We start from the raw sequence: 20,746 nt of genomic DNA on the forward strand, positions 1-20,746 counted from the left end.
CCCACAGTGTACGTGTATGACAGATGCGATCACAGCGTGTCTGGTTGGAGGACAAGAGAACCAGTAAGCAATGGTACGTGTAGAATTCCAGTGTGATTCCCCCTCACTCCCCACCAGTGCTGGAACAACCGTGTGTTTCCCAGTACACAAAGGGCTTTTACCACTAGAGAGGAAGGACGATGGCTGCTATGCTCATCATCTAACCTTCCTTGGGACACGAGGCGGGTCAGATGTTCAAGTCGCGAAGCTTCCTCTGGGACCCCAGAAGAAAAGGGAGCAAGCATGATCCTCTGATCCTCCTTGGAGTATTCTTCGAGATCCCAGCTGGCTGTCGAGTGCGGTGGCTTACACCTTTCATCCAGTACTGAGGCAAAAGCATGCAGATCCCTGTGAGTTTAAGCATGGGCTACATAGTGAGACCTTGTCTCAGAACAGTGGTGCGGTGGGGAGGAGGCTGGGGAGACAGTTCAGCTGCTCTTTGCAGAGAACTGCATTCAGTTCCCAGCGCCCACTTCGGTGGCTCACACCTACCTGTAACTCCAGTTTCAGGGGATCCAACACTCTCTTCTGGCATCTGTGAGCACCAACACGCACGCACATGGTGCCCATATATTCATGCGGCCGCACAGACACAGGCTACACAGAGCTGAGTTAGAGAGGAAGCATCTGTGAAAGGGAAGTGAGGGCTCTCAGCCTCACTTCTCGACTCGGTCCAGGACCAGAACTGACGTCTGTAGCAACATAAACACTGCCCTGGCTCCGTTCCAAAAGCATCCTGTCCCTTGGATTCCCTTCAAGAGTTACAAAATGCCTGTTAGCGCCTCTCTCCTAAAGACAGTGCCTATGTCCTGCTTGGCCCATACCTGAGCCGAGTAGTAGGTGCCTACTACTTCGGTGAAGTCTTTGGGGAGCGACAGCATGTGGGGCAGGCCCCGGAGATGTAGGGAGAGTGGGGAAGACTGCCAAGGCTGTGCAGAAAGGCAAACGGAAGGGAGGTTAACGACCGCCTTTGAGGCTCACCTGTCCAGCAAGGGGGAGGAGCGCAATCTGGGCGTCCGCCACCAAGTGCCACCAGGGAATTGGTCCTCTATTGCTCAGGGCCAGCTTCCAGGACCCGCCCTCCGCGGCCTGGGGTCCCGCCCTTCCTAGGATTTAATGCCCTCCGCTTGGGCGGCTCCTCAGCAGCCTCTTCCGGCTCTGCCAGGTGAGACTCCGCACCTAGAAGGGGCGCCCGGGGCTGGGACCAGCAGGATCCCTTTGGGGTGCGGCGCTGGATCCCGTTCTCCAGTTCAGCATTTCCTCCCGCTCAGCATTTCTTCTTGGCTGCCTTCTCTGGTTCCTCCCTTCCTACCTGTGGTGCAACTCAGGATCTTCCTGGGCCTGAACTTTCTTCTACTCTAAGTTCCTAGGCCTTCTGCGGTGATTCTCCGTGCCTCCCACCCCACCCCCACCTGCAATCCAGGGCTTCCTCGTGGCTTAACTACAGCGGGATCAGGGAGAGGGTCAGGTGTGTAAAGGCGAGCGTTTGGGTAGGCAGCCCGGACCCAAAGGCCTAGAGTCTTATTTAATAGTGGCTGGTGGGACTGCTTGGAAGCCAACTTGGGCGAAGTGACGTAGAAGAGCACCTGGGCTCTACCTGGAGCTGAGCGCAGGTGGGTGTGGGAGGACCACACACCTGGCAGCCTAAGTGGCTTTGTGAACAGTATCTGAGCTTGGCGACGGTGTTAGCCTTCAGTTAGCAGCTCAGAACAGACACCTATTTAATCTCCAGTGTTGTTATTGCCTTGGATGTTTAAGACGTGTGTGACGCTGGGTATCCCTGGGATGAGGTGACAGTAAATCCTCATTTTCTGTTTGTGTTTATATGATCCTTGGTGTCTCAGATATATGTGGCGGTATATCTAGGTATCTTTGGTTTGTGGAGAAAGTGAGCTGTTGCCTCAGGTACACCTGCTTGAGGGTGTGTGGCAGCATGCCTGCATTTCACGGCAGAATATGGAAATGTCTCGGACTTGAGACATGTATCTGATTGGTCTCAGGCATGTTTTGTAGCATATCTGTAGGTGTGTGTGTGTGTGTGTGTGTGTGTGTGTGTGTTTGGTAGTGGGTGGGAGGCAGTGTACCTCCTTTATATGTCTTCCTTTGTGCCTGAGGTATGGTGTTAGTGTACCTGGGCATCCCCAGTTTGTGTGTGGCAGGCAAGTTGTCTCATTTATGGGGAGGAGTGAATGCGTGCAAAGGTGTGGCTCAGAACTAAATGGGCAGTGTTTGCGTGTTGGGGTACGGGGGCAGTGTGGCTCAGAACTAAATGGGCAGTGTTTACGTGTCGGGGTACTGGGGCAGGGTGCCATATCTCAAAAGATGGTTTGGCTTGGTAGCCTGGGAGGCAGGATTCTGAGATCTCAAGGGTGTGGGGAGCAGATTTCCCAGTCTTGGGGATGGGAGCAGGTTACCAGAGGTAGGAATGTATGTGGCCGAGTTCCTCACCATGTCTGATCTGCCTCTTCTTGTTTTCCTGAGTGTTTCTGATGTGTTGAGGGTGGCAGCTGAGAGTCTGTCCTTTGTGTCTTTGGTGCCTACTATAGGTCACACATTTAAAGCAGACTGCCATCTGCCTTAGAAGTCGACTCCAGACATGCTCCCCGAAGCCAGTTCCCTGTGGCTACTTCGGCTGCTCCGGGACATCCAACTGGCCCAGTTTTACCGGCCGATCCTTGAGGAGCTTAATGTCACTCGGCCAGAACATTTTGACTTTGTGAGGCCTGAGGACCTGGACAACATTGGCATGGGCAGGCCTGGTGAGGACCCTTTGCCTTGGCCCTGCAGCTTCCCCAGCCTTCCCCCAGGACCAGTTGTTGGTCCTGTTATCCCACACTCCAGACTTTTCCCCATCCCTCCTCTTCCCTAGCCCTCTAATTGTGGCCTCTCCCAGCCCAGCGCAGGCTTGCTGAAGCCCTGAAGAGGTACCGCTCGGGTGTCAAGTCTAAGAACTGGGTCTACAAGGTATGTGGTGGTCGTGGTGGTGGGCTGGTATTTGAGGAATGATAAGCGGAGTGGCTGAGAGGGTTAATCAGGGCTCCACACACCTGAATTTGCACTCCTATTTCAGATCCTTGGGGGGTTTGCACCTGAACAGAAGGAGATGGCTCCACGCTCAGACAGTCTTCTGTGTCTCCACGAGCCAGAGGGGGGACTCAAGAGTCTGATTCCAGAGGGTGCTGTGTGCAGAGGGGAGCTCCTGGGCTCGGGTTGCTTCGGTGTTGTCCATCGAGGGCTGTGGACACTGCCCAGTGGCCAAAGTGTGAGTGTTCAAGGGGCTTACTTGATCCAAGGTGCCTAGGCAACCTGCCTCCTTCATTCAAGGCCTCTGCACTGGCCCTGGCCTGTTATTCTGGGTACTTGATGGTGTTCCCCCCACCTCCAGATCCCGGTGGCTGTCAAGTCCCTCCGTGTTGGCCCTGAGGGCCCTATGGGCACTGAGCTGGGAGACTTCCTGCGAGAAGTGTCTGTCATGATGAAGCTGGAGCACCCACACGTGCTGCGCCTGCACGGCCTCGTACTGGGCCAGCCTCTACAGATGGTGAGCAGACACAGGCAGTGCAGGGCTTTCCTCATAGCCCTAGGGCTAGCTGCCACAAGAAAGACCAGTGGGGCCACACTATGGCTTACGTGGTGCTCTGTTCCTGCAGGTCATGGAGCTGGCGCCACTGGGCTCCCTGCATGCGCGTCTGACTGCCCCAGCGCCGACACCCCCACTGCCTGTGGCCCTACTGTGCCTTTTCCTGCGTCAGTTGGCAGGAGCCATGGCGTACTTGGGGTCCCGTGGGTTAGTGCACCGGGATCTCGCTACCCGCAACCTGCTCCTGGCCTCACCGCGCACCATCAAGGTGGCAGATTTTGGACTTGTGAGGCCGCTGGGCGGCGCCCGGGGTCGCTACGTGATGGGCGGGCCCCGTCCCATCCCCTATGCCTGGTGAGGGCGGTACTCGGATGGTCTGGCTTGAGGCAGGACTGGGAGGTAGAGAACAGCAGCCTGTTTGGAGCTAGGGCGGCAGTAGTGTGTGTTGCGGGGAGGGGGTGGTTGTTAGTCTCCTAGAGGAGGCAGGACGGAGGCATCATCAATTCAAGAAGCACAAAAGGATTTCTGAGGCTGTTGGGGCGGGGAGGGAATCACGGGAGTGGGTGCACAGTGGATAAGCTGGGTGTATTCCTAGCCACCTTCAACTTGTGTTTGCTTCAGGTGTGCCCCAGAGAGCCTCCGCCAGGGAGCCTTCTCCTCTGCCTCTGATGTGTGGATGTTTGGCGTGACACTGTGGGAAATGTTTTCTGGAGGCGAGGAGCCCTGGGCGGGTGTTCCACCATATCTCATCTTACACCGGCTGGAGAAGGACCGAGCCAGGCTGCCAAGGCCTCCTCTCTGCTCCAGGGCCCTCTACTCACTCGCCTTGCGTTGCTGGGCCCCTCACCCTGCAGACCGGCCTAGCTTTTCCAACCTGGAAGGGCTGCTTCAAGAGGTGGGGATCCCCAACTCTGCAGACACACATAGCCTTTCTTCCCTTTATTCTCTCACTCAGAACTCCACGCATAAGGCAAACATGTCTTGATGCCTGGAATTTGGAACTTAGCTCTGAACTTAGTCCCAGCAGGAAGCTCAGAGCCCCGAGGAGGCAGCTAGGGGCTACAAAGACGCAGCCAGAAGAGGCGATATTTGCTTCTTGGCCACAAAAGAGGCTCAGAATAGAGAGTAATCGGTTCTCATGGGCGCTTGACCAGCAAAGAGAGAGAAGTTCTGTGTGGAAGGGCAAGCGGAAGTAATGGGCTGCAGTTGGGAGCAGGGCTTCAAGGAGAGGTTAGAAGACTTGGCCAGTGTGATATACCCCTCATATATATATATGTATATACAGGTGTCCTCAGTCACTCGTTTTGTCCTGGAGGCAATTGTTCTTGATCTCTGTCTAACAGATGGGGCAGTTCATGCACTGATGGGAGGGTGACTTATCTAAAGTCACACCGAAGTGGAGGTGCTAAGAGTGGCTCCATCCATGTGAACTCAGATCTGGTCCCTAAGTCAATGTATCTACTTGTTAAAGCACTTTGGTCTTAGCTCTGAGGGAACTTGGGAGCTCCACGGATCAGAGCTGTTATTTCAGTCCAGCTGGGTCAGAGAATGCTAATAGGGACGTTCCTGACAGTGGCTGGGAGGCAGAGTGAGAGAAAGAGCCCCAGAGCAGAGATGAAAGAGAGGGCCTGGGGAGGAGTGGGCATGCCCCTGAGATGTGTGGGGGCAAACGTGTGGGCTTGGGTATGGAATAAAAGAAGCGAACAGGGTGGCTGTCCCTTGGTCCCCTTAAGTAGAGGCACGGTTTCCCTTTGTGGTTGCATCCTGTGTCCAGCATGGCATGGAATCCATGTCAGCAACCCTACCCTACTTTGGGTTACAATAGGGAGACAGGGATGGGGCTAGGCACAGAGGTAAGCACAGAGGACATAACTACAAAAGAAAGTCCTTTCTTTGGATTTCTTATTACCCAGCCACATTTTCCTGTCTCCACAGGCTTGGCTTTCTGAAGGACGTTGCGTTAGGGAAGTTACAGAGCCAGGTGCTTTGCGGATGGAGCCGGGTGACCCCATCACTATCATTGAGGGCAGGTAACAACCTCAAATACCCTAGGCATCCCCAAGGAAGGCATCCCCCCAGCTGTCTTGACTCCCAGTCTCTTCATTTCCCCCCATCTCCTTGAGTCTTGGTCTTGTGGGTCTTTTTCTCTCCTCTCCACTGTGCCCCGAGCTCCAGCGCTGTCCTGCCCTCCCTGCTGGAGCCCTGCCTGGCCCACAGAGCCTTTTTTGTGCTGGAGAGAAAAAGGCTTCCCTCCCTCCAGGCAGATGTGGCCACAAGACAGCTTGATGAGCCGAATGTGGCCCAAGAGCAGCTGCCACCCTCCCTGGTCCCATTTTCTTCATCAGCTCCTCTTCCCACAGCCCCGACACCACAACCTGGAAGGGTCAGAACGGCCGCACCTTCAAAGTGGGCAACTTCCCGGCGTCAGCGGTGATACTGCCAGACGTGGGGGGTTCGCCAGTCACCCATCCAGCTCCCAGAGCCTCCCCTGCCCGGGGAGAGAAATGCCGAGGAAGCATGGAGGGGTGAGTCACTGAAGGGTAGGAGGGGGCAGAGCTGGGCTGGAGGGACTGACCCAATCCTGCAACTTCTCCGGAGTAAAACCTGGGAACAGGACCAGCATGATCCAGGAGTAAGAACTTCCCCCCTGCTTGAGCTTTCCCTGTGGGTCTCAGCACATGTGGGACCCATTTTCTTTTGGGGGTGGAGGAAGGAGGCCATGATGTGGGTGAACTGGAGGATGAACTGGATCTCTCTTTGACAGGGACAGAGAGAAGACAAAGTTCCAGGATGTAGCATCAGCACGGGGCCAGAGAAGGAAGGTGCCCCTGCAGAGGATGAAAGGTGAGTGTGGTGGTACCCAGGGTCTCAAGAACAACCTCCAATTCCCCTTCCCAACCCTGAATCCATGTTAGCATATATGTTCTCCTTCCCAGATTCCATCCTTGGACAGTCTACCTTTACTTTAAGATCTTTTTTATTTTATTTTTATATTTTATGTGCATTGGTGTGAAGGGGTCCAGTCCCCTAGAACTGGAGTTACATACAGACAGCTGTGAGTTGCCATGTAGGTGCTGGGAATTGAACTCAGGTCCTCTGGAAGAGCAGTCAGTGCTCTTAACCTCCGAGCCATCTCTCTAATCCCCTACCTTAAGATCTTTTTTTTTGGGGGGGGGGGGTTGAGACAGGGTTTCCCTGTGTAACAATCCTGGCTTTCCTAGAACTCCCTCTTGCAGTTCAGGCTGGCCTTGAACTCAGAGATCCACCTCCCTGTGCCTAACAAGCGCTGGGATTAGAGGTGTGTGCAAACATTGCCTGGCATACTTTGAGATTTTAAGAGATTGGAAGTACCCTGATTTCCCACTGGACAGTGTCTCCTGGGTCTAGCCCCAAATACCGTTCTTTGGATCCCTAGCTGCCTTGGTTCATTTGCACACCTGGCCTATTGGCTACTGTCCCACCTAACTTACAGACACCTGAGGACAAGGCCCGCTAGCTTACCTAAATATTCTTTCAGAATCATACAGTTCAGTGCAGACAGACAGAGGACAGGAAGATAGGCCTCCTTTCAAGTTGTTTCTTTCTCAACTCCAAAGGAATTTCCAAGAGTCTGGAGTCAGTGCTGTCCCTGGGTCCCCGACCCACAGGAGGTGGTTCAAGCCCTCCGGAACTTCGACATACGAGAGCTATGCCCCAGGGGCTCCCAGACCTGCCTCCACGCCCACCTTTTATCTCCAGCTCTTCTCAGCCCATCCAGCCCCACAAACCACGGCCTCCCTGGCCCAAATCACACAATCACCGCACCGGAGTACCTGGAGCCAGCAAAGCCACTGTTCCTTCTGGAGGCCCATCGTCAGACCCCGAGTGGCAGAGGAAGATTATAGAGGTGAGGTCTCAACTGACATGACTTGGTGTTCAAAGGGCCTATAGGTTCGGACAAGAGCTAGACCAGGATTTGTCCCCCGCAGGTGGAGCTAAGTGTACACGGAGTCACTCACCAACAGTGTCAAGTGGCACTGAGAACCTCTGGGGGAGATGTGGCGTCTGCTATCCGGAACCTCAAGGTAAAGGCAGCCCCTTCTCCAGGTTCCCTCTTCTCCTGCTCTGCCCCCTAGTGGTCAGCTTCCCCCCTTCCTGCTCCCACAGGTAGACCAGCTCTTCTACCTCAGTAACAGGTCCAGAGCAGACTGTCGGCGCATCCTGGAGCATCACCAGTGGGACCTATCAGCAGCCAGTCGCTATGTCCTGGCCCGGTCCTGAACCCTACATCCTGGGGATGGCTCCCAGCATGGAGAACCTGGCCCAATTAGAGCCTGACCTGATGGGACCGAACAGAAACCATGAGGTCTTGACAGAGGCAGACTTTCACACCACGGGAGAGCTTCCTTGCCGTGGAGGAGGTATAGGAAGTGTGCAGGGCACCGGGTCAGGCACTGATGAGAGTTTCCTCTGTGCCCTGCTCCTTGGCCTCTGGGGGCTCTGACTGGACCAAGAAGGATCTAGTTCACTCTGCCTACATTCCCACTTGAACATGACTTGAAAGAACAAAGCTGCCAAGGAAGCCTCTGCTCACGACAGACAACGATCGAGTAGCTGTACTGGCCCATGGACCAGCTGTTAGACCTGTCACTAGCTACCTCACTAGACTTCATGGGACACCCGTCTTAGACACTGACTTGCTTTGGTTTTGGTCTGGAATCACGATGGGTGATGAAAACTCAGTTTTTGGACTCAAGTATTTTTTTTTCTTTAATACAAATGCTATAGATTATGAGATGGCCACTTCTAGCCCCGCTGCTATTTCCTTTCTTTTATCCAACACCGGTTCTCTTTTCTTCCCTGTCCATCACATACATCTTCCAAGGTTTAAAAAGTTGCAAACTTTATATGAGTACAACATACAAAGACACAGCCTCCTTCCTCCAGCAGGGGAAGGAAGGGGTTAACTAAGGCACAGGAAGCTGCAGAAAGCACCGGCAGGGCCCAGAGGGTTAGGAAGTTGGCACTGGGTCCCCGCCTCTCCAGCTACTAATGAGGAGGCGGGGTCCCTTCAAAGTGCCACCTTCTGAAGCTAAACTAACTGGCTAAGGTGACATGAGGGAAGGGTGGCGTGGCTGCCATCTTTGGTGCTGCTTGCTGTTTACCCACCAGCCCTGGATAAGTCTCCTCCTGTGCAGAGGCCCTGGAGGAAGGTGGGAAGGAGAGGGCAGGGAAGTCCAAAATCTAGTAGAGTGTGGGTAGGGGCTGCCGGGAGATGGTAAGACACAGGAAGGGTTCTCATGCATACTCCACTGCAGGCCACAGGTGAAGGAGGGAGAAAGAGAGGGAAGGGATGGGACACAATGGTCCCCACCACTCAGCCACCTGTCTGTCTGCTGCAGTGTATGCCAAGGAAGGGGTTGCCTCAGGAGGAAAAGGCCAGGGCGGGTGACCATCTTGAATTCTGGTTGAGGTGATGGTCTCCTCATACTGAGCTGGCTTCTAACTGGTGACGGCAGAGGGCCCGGCGCCTCCTCGTTTCTCGAAGAACATATAATCCTAAGGAAAGATCACTGTCAATGGGACATCTGGCTGGGTCAGCTCTGGACCTGAAACCTACCACACGTGCCTAGCCTAGTAAGGGCCCAGGAAGCGAACAAAGCTTCGGCTAACAGGAAAGGAGCAGTAGGCAGGGAAGGGACCACCAACTCACAATGAGGAACGTGGCTCCCAGCAGCACAGCCTTCACCCTCACGTCTAGATCTAGTGGGAACTGCAGGCCGAAGTCGTCGGCATCTGTGAGGGCTTCCCGGAGCAGCCCTCCCCACTGCTTGCTGATGCGGCCCACACTGCGAGATTCATCCTTAGTCTTCACCTGTTGGGAGGAAAGAAGGGTCCTACTGGGGACACGCTGTCCATCTCACGTGACTCCTGCCTCACTGGACAGTGGCACACATGAGTTGGGTAGACTGTATCCTCAGTGACGGCAGGGCAAACGCACCCTAGGCTGCATGAATACACCATGAAGACTAGAATTTAGATTTAGATCTGTTGCTTTCCAAAGGCCATGTGCGACATAACTGTATTCAGAGATAAATGACTCGCTGCTAGGCCTGTTTTGGTTACCGGTATTCCTGACACCCAGGGCTGGTGCTGTAGGCAAAGTATGTGCTCTGTGCAAAGCAGCAGAGCTGGAGGGCAAAGGGAGGTGCCAAAGACCCTCCCAAAAGTGGGATTTTTCTTCCTTTCCAGCATTGCATGTGAACCCCATCTGAAGGCTAGCCAATCCTAGCCGACAGGTGCCAACAGGCAGCCTCTGAGGACTGATTGCCACTGGCCTCTCAGCTCAGCAAGAACAAGCCAGCCATGTGGAGGTCAGTGGTGACTCAGTGACTTCCTGGTCCAGGGAAGAGAACTGAAGTGATTTCCTTCTACATCCTCTGCATCCTCTTCCATCTCTGCATCCTCTGCATCCTCTTCCATCTCTGCATCCTCTGCATCCTCTTCCCAGCTCGTCCTGCAGCTGCAGGAAACTTCCTGCAGCCTAGTTCCCAGGCTCAGCGAGTCTGCTACCAACTCTTCATTCCCGAGAGGGCAGATCAAGTATGGACTGTTCATGAAAGGGACACCGGCTCCCTGAGAACCCCACGACACACACGTTCCCATCCAGGGATCACACAATTATCTCCTTTCCAACCAGTTCTCAGGCCAACAACTCCCTCTGACTACCAAGTGACTCACTTTCTGCAGACAACCTTAGGTGAGGCACCTCTGCTGGATGAAACCTGTTATTTCTCCTTTATCTGAACGGAGAATCATCCCTTAAAGAACTCCGAGCAGTGCCTCTGTCTTCTAAGAGCCAAAGCATTTCCCAAGTCTCATTCTGAAATCCTCACCACTTGGGTTCTTCTGGCTCTGGATTGGTGAGAGGAAGCCACCTGGACTTCAGGTTGGCCAGGTCATTTGGACTTTTAGGTTTGCAGGACAAGTCAAGGGTTAAAGTACTGCAGGGCCTATGCTTACGGATAGGTCCTGGAGCTACATGGGTCTAGCCTACAGCAACCTTAACCGCTGAAAGAAGACGAAGATAACAGTCCTCCACCTTAGATCTAGATTGGCCTCAGACTCTCCCCTAGACCTCCTACAGGGCTGCAGGGAACATTCAGCCTTGGCCTGAAGGTGAATTTTTTTTTTTTTTTTAGACAGGGTCTCTATAGTTCTGCCTGTCCTAGAACTCACCATATAGACCAGGCTGGCCTCACACTCACAGAGATCCACCTGCCTCTGCCTCCTGAGTGCTGGGGTTAAAGGTGTGCGCCACCATGAAATCTTTTTTTGCTATGCTTTTATGGGTCCACGGAACCATCTCATCTTTGGGTGGAAGAAAACTGACAGCAAAAGTGGGGATCACGAGAGATTCGGAATCATCAGAATGAGGGACTTGACTTAATCCATCCATTAGCAAGGAAGCTACCACCTTGTTTTTCTAACTACACTTGTTGATTGATTGATTGGTTGACTGTGTACGCTCCATGGTATGTGTGTGGAGAGCGGAGGACAGTTTTGCAGGAGCTGATTCTCGTCTTCCACCATGTGGGACTCATGGCTAGAACTCAGGTTGTCAAACTTGGTGGCACAGTGCCTTTCCCCTCTGAGCCATCTCATTAGCCCCCATCTTGGTTTATGAAGAGCCTAGGAATTGCACCCTACTTATAATACCTCAAAGTTGGTGTCTGCACCACAGCTACAGGTCCAGCAAGGCCCCACAACTCGAAGCACAGTCTGGCGATCAGCATCCAGGATGGAAAACTTAGGAAGGAAGGGATGCCAGGTCTGCAGCACGTGGCCGATGGTGGTACCAGGTGGAGCCTGCACTTCCATCTGGAGAGGGAGGCAGACAGGGTTAGACAGGATACCTGGCCAGAGCTCTTCACTGGTGCCAGACGTCTTCGGTTCAGAACCTCACTAAACCTTCCTATTAAGCACAACTCTTTTTGGGCCAGTCTCTATACTGTCTACCAACCACCACAAAACCTACGCTACCCACCTCCTGAAGGCCACAGGGGCAGCAGCTGCAGCCACAGTGGAGTGGGCGGATGAGGCGGAGCACCTCGCGGTCCGCAGGGTCCGCTAGGCGGACACGAAGTGGCCGGCGGGCACCACAGCACAGACGGGCACAACAGTTGCTCTCCTCAGCTGCCTGACCCAGTTGCTGTCCGGTCCCGGAGCGAAGTTCATACCTGTTACAGGTCTCCCAGCCTAGGAACGCTGTTAAGGGTAACATGCTGAGGTTCAGGGACCTCACCTGCCCAGAAGCGCAACACTGTCGTCGCAAAGATCATGAAGCCCAACTTGGTCCTCCTGCTACTCACTTTCCACTCGTTCAGCCTTCTGATGAATCAAGATTTGATCAATCTGTAAAGAGTTAAGAGAAGCGGTGACCTTATCCATCAGCCCAAACATCAACAGTTCTCCCAGCCATCCTTCCTCCCACTCACCTGCACTAGGAATTCGAGGCCAGAAGGCACCCCTGGCAGTGGCAAGAAAGGAGCAGGAGACCCTGGGGCCACGGGGCCTGGCGAGGGGAAGAGAGCGAAGCCGGGCGCAGGGGCCGGCACCTGGGCAGGCACTGGTGCCTGTCCGGGTCCAGGATGCAGCGCAGGCTCTGGATACCCAGCTGTCACGGGGTAGGGAGGTGGGGGCGAAGGGGCGTAGCCTTTGGGGGGTACGTAGCCTGTAGGGGAGCAGGGGTAGGTTAGAAAGTTACCTGTGGCTTTATCCTCTTCTTTCTCAGCCCAAGGGACAGGAGCACCCGAGGGAAACGTAAGAGGCAGAGAATGATGGGGGGGGGGGGGCGGCAGGGCGGTGGCTCCCCAGGAGGAAGGGAGGGACCCACGCAGCCAGTCTGAGCACATTCCTGGAGAATGTGTTCTGCAACACCCGACACCCAAGTTCGTGAAGGGGGATAATGCAGACCCCAGCCTAGCGCCCACGTACCTGCCATGGGAAAGGGGAGGGGAGGCTTGGGCTGTCGGCGTCCGGGAGGCTTAGTTCTGGAGTAGAGACAAGCTCGGGAACAGCCAGACAGACACAGACACAAAGACGGACAGGCAAAGGCGAAGAGGCAGCTGCGCCTAGCGCGGGCCCAGGGTCTCTTGGGCGGCGCCTACGACTCGGGGAGAAACCGAAAGTGTCAGCGGGCGGGGCGGGGTACCTGGGACCCTGAATTTCCTTAGGGGCCTCAGGACCGCCCCCTCCCTTTGTTCTCCCATTTTCTGCGGAGATGGCTGTTGGCAGACGGCAGGTCAGATGGACCTGCGGTCAGACTGACGACCTGACCTCGAGGAAGGTCTCCCTGACCCTTCTATGGTCCGGCTCACCTGAAGCCCCCAAAATAAGCCGGGGGGCCATGCACTCCAGGGCTCACAGGCGCTGGTGGAGGCGGGCCCGGAATCTAACCCCACCCCCAGGTCACCTAAGCCCCGCCCCCGGCCCGGGCGGGGCGTCTGCGCAGAAAACAGACGCTTTTCCTCCCCCGGGGCCGCGGACCTTGGACCTTGAGCGCCTTGTTCGCAGCGGTCCCGCCCCTTCCGCTCCGACTGCAGAGGCGTGGAGATCTGAGCTGTTGGAGGGACTGCTGCCCAATCCCCACTCCGCGACCCTTACCTTCCTGGCGAGCGGCAGTGCTACCTCCCCACCGCGTGGCTGCTCCAGACCCCGCGATCCTCCTCCCAAGGGCGGGTCGGGCGTCGCTGACGCAGCGGAGCAGCGTTCACACTCATGGGCTTCCAGAGTTGGCTCGGCCTTCTTCTACCACCGGGCGACCTCGCTGTGCTCTCTCCCTGTCGCAGCGTTGACCTACTCCGGTACCTCTCAGTTCAGGTGCACCCATCACACGCGTGACAGGCTACTGCCGAGAGGGATCAATAATGAATGTGCGTGAGGTGAGGCTCAAGGAAAAACACTTGAACAGAACAGGTCCCCATTCCCCTGCATGGTGGCACACGCTTGTAATCCCAGCATTCAGGAAGGGAGAGGCAGGAGGTATGAGGCCAATGAGTTCCAGAACAAGTCAGGTCAACAATAGCAAGACTCGCTAAAGACCCCCTCCCTCAAAAGAAAGCATAGTATCTGGGTAAGTGTCGATCACGACCGAAATTGCAGTGCTTTGAAGACCGAGGCAGGAGGGTCACCATGAGTTCCAGGTCATCTTGGAAGTGAGATGCTATTTAAAAACAAACAACAAACAAAAACAGCCCACCACTTCTGCCTGGATCTTGTTATCAATTATATTTTAATGTCTGAGACGAGGTGCAGGTACAGGAACTCTGAGGATTCCAGCTTTTGTCGTACAGGCAAAACTGAGAACTACAGTGTTAGAACTCATGAGGCTGCAGGTAGGCAAAGGCCAGGAGAGGGAGGTTCTTGCAGCAATCTGAGTATAATGTGATGGATTGGACCAGAAACCAGGGCAGTAGCGCCGGTGGTAAGAGCATTTGAGGAAACATGACTTCATCATGGCTCAGAGATAGGATGTAAGCAAAAGAGAATTGGAAGGTGAGTCACGCTTGGCTTGGGAGACCCCGCTGCACAACATAGATGCCCCTCTTGCTCTCGCCAGTCACTTCCTGCCTGCCCATCCAATCCCTGCTTTCATGGGTGTTCTTTTCCCTGTTGGCTTGTTACTTCTAAGATCCTGTGTCCTTTCCTTTGGTGACTTCTTACTAACCCTGAAAACACAGCCTTAACAGTCCCCAGAGTCTAGACAAGCCCACCTCAGTGGAAAACTGAGCACACTGGCCTGGATAGTCTTAATAACCAGGGCCGTGATTCCATTGCTGAAGTCTGCACTGTCTTCCAGTTCTTATTATTTTATGTGTATAGATGTTTTGCCTGAGTGTGTATCTCTACACAAGGTGCACGCAGTGCCAGTGGAGGTCAGATTAGAAGGTGTTGGATCCCCTGAAACTGGATTTAGGGTTGTAAACTACCATGTATGTGCTGGGAATCAAACCCAGGTCCTCTGGAATAGCAGCCAGTGTTCTTAACCACTGGGCCATTTCTCGAGACCCTGAAATAGAAGAGTTTAACCTTGGGAGGTGTTAGGAAAATGTGAGCCCCAGCTCACCCACTTTAGCTTACAACCACACATGTAGAACATTTTTTATTCTTTTCTTTTTCTTTTACTTGAGACAGGGTCTCACTATGTTGCTCTGACTGTCCTGGAATTCTCTATGTAGACCAGGTTAGTCTCCAATTCACAGAGATATGTCTGTCCTTGCCTCCCAAGTGCTGGGATTGAAGGCATTCACCATTATGCCTAGCTATGTAGTTCATTCCACTAACAACAAGCCTGACTTCAGCCTGGCATAATGATATATACCTTTAATCCCAGCACTCGGAAGGCAGAGATAAAGTCAGCCTAGTCTACATAGTGAGTTCTACAGGGCCAGACTACACAGTGAGAGCCTGTCTTTAAAGGAAAAAAACAGAAACCTGCTCAGGAACTGTCTCTATTCTTATTATCAATATCATCTTTACAGTACCCTCCTGTGTGTGTATGTGAGCGTGTGTGTGTGTGTGTTTGGTGCTAGGAAGCCTGTCTATGCTAGTCAAGTGGTCTGCTACTCAGCTGTGTTCTAGCCTTGGGCTTCTATTTTGTTTTCCTGTCTGGGTTTATCATATTGACCTACATGGTTCAAGGCACTCTCTACCTTGTCCGGCTTTAGTAAGAGAAAGTCCATACTGTGAACCACTTGGAAACCTTGCTGTAGTTGTAAGCCTGGTGAACCAAACCATCGAGTTCCCCACTGCTGGCTTGTGCTCCCTTCAAGTTACGTAGTCCAGTCCTGTCATGGGAAACTAACACATACGGGAAATGCTGTGGGCCCCAAAAGAAGCTTCAGCCCGGGGACCCCTCTCTTGGTCCCTCCCATACGTTCCATATGTGTGCCCTGGATGCCTGTGCCCTTCTGTGGCAGCTCCTGGCACCCTCTCACTGATGCATATTTTCTCTTGATGTGACCCTAAAAGTTTTGGCAAGCCAGGCCTGTTGCTCAGGCCTGTAATCCTAGCACTTAGGAGATGGAGGCAGGAGGATCAAGAGTTGAAGGATACACAGAGGATACGCAGGAGATCATGGATACACAGAAATTCTGAGACCAGCATGGGCTACAGGAGCCCACCTCATGCAAACAACTGATTTCAGTGAGAATGGCCCCCATAGGCTCATATCGTTGAACACTAAGTCTCCAGCTGGGAGAACTGTTCAGGAAGTGCGGACTCACTGGAGGTGGCCTTTTACTGGAGGCAGACTCCACCTCAAAAGCCCACACCATTCCCAGTTAGCCATCCGCCTGGTGCTTGTGGATAGAGATGTGAGCTCCCAGCTACTGCCCCAGTGCCATGCCTGCCTGCCTGCCTGCCTGCCCTGTCAGGCTGGTCATGGACTCACCCTCTGAAACTGTAAGCCCCAAACAAACTCTTGTATAAATTGCCTTGGTTAGGGTGTCTAATCGCAGCAATAGAAAAGTAACAAAGAAAGAAAAGCCACACAAAAGCTGTTAGCACAGGAATCTGCAGCTCAGAGCTGGCAGGATGGCTTAGCAGGTAAAAGCACTTGCTCTGCAAGACTGAGTGAGGGCTTGGGTTTATTCCCAGAGCCCATGCCTGAAGGAGAGAACCCCTGAGGTTTGTCCTTTGATGTCCACGCTACACACACACACACACACACATATAATAATAACAAATTTAAAAAAATAAAAGGAATCTGCATCTTAGCAGGGCTGAGGATAGGAAATAAAAATCCTAATCTTAAAAGTATGCCAATATAGCTGGGGTGGTGGTGGCGCTTGCCTTTAATCCCACCAGAGGCAGGTGGATCTCGGTGAGTTTGAGGCCAGCCTAGTCTACAGAATGAGTTCCAGCACACCAGAGGGAGGGAGATAGATAGATAGATAGATAGATAGATAGATAGATAGATAGATAGATGATATAGGTACAAAGATAGCTAGATAGACCCAGTCTCAATGCTAACCCCCTCCAAAAAAATATCAAGAGTTCAAAATCACCCTTTTCTATATAGGGTCTTTGAGTCCAGTCTGGAATACAGGAGACCCTATCTCAAGAAGATAAAATCACGCACACAAATAAGAGCCTAAAAGGATGACTTAAACTTAGTAACTTGCCAGGCGATGGTGGCGCACGCCTTTAATCCCAGCACTCGGGAGGCAGAGGCAGGTGGATCTCTGTGAGTTCGAGACCAGCCTGGTCTATAGAGCGAGTTCCAGGACAGGCTCCAAAGCTACAGAGAAACCCTGTCTCGAAAATCAAAAAAAAAAAAAACAAAAAAAAACTTAGTAACTTAACTACTGTACTGCACATAAGAGTTAGGCAATTTAGCTGGGCGGTGGTGGCACATGCCTTTAATCCCAGCACTCGGGCGGCAGAGGCAGGAGGATCTCTGTGAGTTCGAGGCCAGCCTGGTCTACAAGAGCTAGTTTCAGGACAGGGACCAAAAACTACAGAGAAACCCTGTCTCGAAAATCCAAAAAAAAAAAAAATTGAAAAAAAAATGTTAGGCAATTTAACCACCATCTTTAAGGCCTGCTCCCACCATCTGGGGTCTCTTAGCTCATGGATGCCATGCTGGTTTTGTCCTTACTCCTATTCATCTGGCTTTTCTCTCCAGGACTTGGGGCTGCTTCTCTCAACCTGTCTTGTTAGCCATTCCTTTTGCCTGAATATACGTTTCCCTTTCGGCCATGGTCAAAGCAAGACACCCAGTATGCAGATACTGCGACTACCACCGACCTGGGACTGGACCACTCTATTTTTGTTTGGAGAGAGTCTTGTTACATAGCCTGAGCTGGCTTTTGTAATCTTTCAGCATCTTGTTTTCCAAGTACTGCACGTACTACCTACCACATCTGGCTTTGTTTTTTTAAAGAAGTTTATATAATATATTGAAGGTGCACACTTTGGTTTCTGAAGGTGTGTGGACACTGTCTAAATGATAAATGTTTTATGTGATCTTGTTCAGTTCTTGTCTTTTTGGTCCTGGTCCTTTTTCACTAGGACCTCCTTGCTGGGTGGGGTCTTCCCATCAGAGTAGGAACATGCTCCACGACCCAGCCCAACTGCCCCACTATTCTTTCCCTTTAAGCGCATAGCAACCAATGTATTTGTGTGTTTAGTTGTTTCCAACCCAGTTCCAACTACTAGTTAAGGAGCTAAGTGCATAGCAACCAATGTATCTGTGTGTTTAGTTGTTTCCAACCAGTTCCTACTACTAGTTAAGGAGCTAAGCGCATAGCAACCAATGTATCCGTGTGTTTACTTGTTTCCAACCCAGTTCCTTCTGCTAGTTAAGGAGCTCCGTCAGGAAACTACAGCGTCGGTCTTGCCCAGGCCAGCCCTCTTTGGTGTCTGCCACTCCATCAACACTGGCTCACTAAATGCTGTCCCCTAAACAACTTCCATTTCTCTCCATTCTGTGAGTGTTAGATCTGCTTTGCAACCATGTGTCTCTTTGCCTGCCTCAGTTCAAAACTCAGCCACAGAGAAGACCCACGCCACCGCCACACCCTTCCCCTTCTACTCCAGTCTCCTTACACTGAGTTCCTCCACACACTAGGACTTAGGGACCATCTCAAGCACTGTGAGTCATTTTCTGATGCCCAATACGTAACACTCTGACGTTACAACAGTTTACAACTAATCACATGACTCTTCTGTCTTGGCTGGCTCTCACTGCTGGAGTGTGTCAGTATGTAACACATTTCTTTCTCCAGGTGGACATTGTTGCAAAGAGCAACCCTGGAATGACAGGGCTAAAGCCACCACTCGCAACTAACCAGATTCTCACACCAGTAATCTCAACTAGCAGGAGGCTACGGCAAGAGGCAGTTGGGCATATAACTCAACGTAGAGAAATTGTCTAACATTTCCAAGGCTTTGGGGTCGATCCCCAGAACTGGGGGAAAACTTTCAATGAACTACAAGAATGTACTTACTAAAATCTACAATTCCCACGTGCTTCTTGGGTAGGAAGCTGCATTATTTCAAGCATTCTATATGAGTCTTGCCCACCATTAATTACCGCACCTTGTAAAGCACAGGATTCCAGGGCCAAGGCTTATTAGTAAGTCTGAGAAATGCAAGGAATTCTAGGGTTGACTCTCTACCCTTCCTTGCTCAGGTTAGATGAATGAAGATGTCAAAGTTCTTTATTTTTTTATTGCCATTTTCTTTTAATTTCTTTTCTTTTTTACCCCCCCCCCCCCCCAGTTACACAGAAAGTCCGGGACAGGACAACTAAACAGGAGACCTCACAAAGCCAAGGCAAGCCAGCCCAAGATCAGCAGGCTCCCTCCAACAGGACCCGCGGTCTGGATGCTAGTGTCTCCACTCAGAGCCTGGTAGTAAAAGCTGGTACAGAATAAGGTAGTTCCAGAAGCTAGCAGTAATCCTGCCTGAGAGAAATGGAAAACAGAATACAGTGTTTTAAGAACAAAGCTGTATGAGAGAATGAATGGGGTTTGGTCAGAATTAGGCAAAGGGCTTATTACCCAGAGGGGTTTTCTGCAATAGGGCACCCCTAACAGGGCTAGGCTGTGCAAAAAGTGGTGCTTGTTGGCCTTGTCAAAGAGCTGCAAGGAAAAAAAAGAAAAGAGATTTTTTTTTCCTAAGCAATACAGAAGCCCAGGAACCTGAAGTGCCACACAGGACCAAAGTCCACTCTCTGCACTTCAAATCCCAGTTTACTGCTCCCCCAGATCCCCAAGCCACAGGCTTGCAGCCCCTCCCATTCATCTCCTCACCCTCTACTTTCAACATCCCTACCCCCCCCCACTTTATTTATTTATTTATTTATTTATTTATTTATTTATTTATTTATTTTTGTTTTTCGAGACAGGGTTTCTCTGTGGTTTTGGAGCCTGTCCTGGAACTAGCTCTGTAGAGCAGGCTGGTCTCGAACTCACAGAGATCCACCTGCCTCTGCCTCCCGAGTGCTGGGATTAAAGGCGTGCGCCACCACCGCCCGGCTCCCCCCCCCCCCCCTTTTAAAGACGCCCAGATATTGCGCCTGTAGTCCGGGATCCCCAGTGCTGTTACTTCACCTCCTTCCCGTAGGCATCCGGAAATTGGGCGCCTGTGGAGAGAAGCAAAAGTTATCAGATGGGTTTTAGTCTCCACCGTCCCAATCCCCAGGGAACCCACGCAGACACTGGCGAAAAAGGGCATTCCCGAAAGCTTCCGATTGGTGGAAACAGGTGTCGAGTAGCTTTTGGACCCACTGAAAAACTGGACTCCAAAGGATCGCTACTCCATAAGAGACAGAGCGTTTCCTATAGGTTCCTTCCCGCACCAGACCCCAACGATCGCCCCCAGCCCAGTTGCATCCCACGTGCCCTGACCGTGTGCCCCGTAGGTGGCCAAACCCAAGGCCCCAGCTCCGGACAAGGCACCTAGGCGGCGGAAAGCAGCCCCTACCACGGCCATAGCTGTGGGTGGTCACGCGCGGAACCAACACGGCCCTGGCCACCCAAGAAGTCAGCCAATCCAGCTTGCCCATGCAAATAAGGTCCAAAGGTGCCCAATCAGGGCTGTGTTCATTTAGTGTCCCGGTTCCTCCTATAGACGCCTTTGTAAAACTTGTGCTTAGTGGAGAAGACGTCTGGCGGGCGGAGAAACTAGAACCAATTAGGAGCAGAGGAGCGGAGCAGTGGGAGGCGAGGTTGTGGGCGGGACTAAGGGATTTGCGTCACGGATTGGCCCACTTTCCAAGTTGATCGCCCCTTCGACACCCCAACCCCACACCTACAGCTAATTTGCAAAGATATCGGTCCCCACACAAAGTTCCGCCCCTTTTCCCTCAGGCTCCTCCCGTTCAGCTTCAAACCAGACCCACTCCTCAAAAGGGGCGGCTCCACGGATTTCTAAGCACCACCTATTGCCATTAAACACCTCCCACTTCACGGATGGCCCCTCCTCTGTGGCTGGAGGCCCCGCCTTCTTGTGTGATGCCCTTCCCTCTATATTTCAGATTTTCTCCCCCCTTGCTAGACCCGGAAAGCCCCGAGGGTGGGAGATCCGGGGAGAATGTCTTCACCCTGCCCCAGCCCGCTACGTCCATCCGTCCGTCTG

General features: G+C 52.7%; 4 protein-coding genes across 6 annotated transcripts; 2 read left to right on the forward strand and 2 right to left on the reverse strand.

The window, feature by feature from the left end:
- The first annotated feature begins 2,635 nt into the window (after positions 1-2,635).
- Positions 2,636-7,903, forward strand: Tnk1 (tyrosine kinase non receptor 1). 2 transcript variants are annotated; one of them, XM_026780813.1, is made up of 12 exons: positions 2,636-2,798; positions 2,933-3,003; positions 3,110-3,301; positions 3,425-3,580; positions 3,690-3,973; positions 4,241-4,514; positions 5,555-5,649; positions 5,965-6,144; positions 6,384-6,463; positions 7,216-7,505; positions 7,588-7,683; positions 7,766-7,903. In XM_026780813.1, the coding sequence occupies exons 1-12, from the start codon at positions 2,636-2,638 to the stop codon at positions 7,877-7,879; spliced, it is 1,995 nt and encodes a 664-aa protein (XP_026636614.1). In that variant the 3' UTR covers positions 7,880-7,903. The 2 variants fall into 2 exon arrangements, with proteins under 2 accessions (XP_026636614.1, XP_005349803.1); XM_005349746.2 differs by having other exon boundaries at positions 5,980-6,144.
- Positions 7,904-8,345: 442 nt separating this feature from the next.
- Plscr3 (phospholipid scramblase 3) lies at positions 8,346-12,666 on the reverse strand. The gene is made up of 7 exons (XM_026780814.1): positions 12,596-12,666; positions 12,097-12,332; positions 11,971-12,013; positions 11,646-11,866; positions 11,318-11,479; positions 9,312-9,473; positions 8,346-9,157 (listed from the first exon to the last, which is right to left on the reverse strand). Exons 1-7 carry the CDS (start codon positions 12,600-12,602, stop codon positions 9,101-9,103), a joined length of 888 nt encoding a protein of 295 aa, XP_026636615.1. The 5' UTR covers positions 12,603-12,666; the 3' UTR covers positions 8,346-9,100.
- A 103-nt stretch (positions 12,667-12,769) lies between these two features.
- On the forward strand, positions 12,770-18,250 carry LOC113456341. Of its 2 annotated transcripts, none has more exons than XM_026780815.1 (2): positions 12,770-13,533; positions 17,289-18,250. In XM_026780815.1, coding segments are annotated over exons 1-2 (654 nt in total). In that variant the 5' UTR covers positions 12,770-12,881; the 3' UTR covers positions 17,291-18,250. The 2 variants fall into 2 exon arrangements, 1 of the variants encoding a protein (XP_026636616.1); XR_003377162.1 differs by having other exon boundaries at positions 13,356-13,542.
- A 594-nt stretch (positions 18,251-18,844) lies between these two features.
- Tmem256 (transmembrane protein 256) lies at positions 18,845-20,178 on the reverse strand. The gene is made up of 4 exons (XM_005349748.3): positions 20,017-20,178; positions 19,720-19,751; positions 19,168-19,248; positions 18,845-19,071 (listed from the first exon to the last, which is right to left on the reverse strand). The coding sequence occupies exons 1-4, from the start codon at positions 20,099-20,101 to the stop codon at positions 18,928-18,930; spliced, it is 342 nt and encodes a 113-aa protein (XP_005349805.1). The 5' UTR covers positions 20,102-20,178; the 3' UTR covers positions 18,845-18,927.
- Positions 20,179-20,746: the final 568 nt, after the last annotated feature.

The sequence above is a fragment of the Microtus ochrogaster genome, chromosome 7 (assembly GCF_000317375.1).
Source record: "Microtus ochrogaster isolate Prairie Vole_2 chromosome 7, MicOch1.0, whole genome shotgun sequence".
Taxonomy (NCBI): Eukaryota; Metazoa; Chordata; class Mammalia; order Rodentia; family Cricetidae; genus Microtus; species Microtus ochrogaster.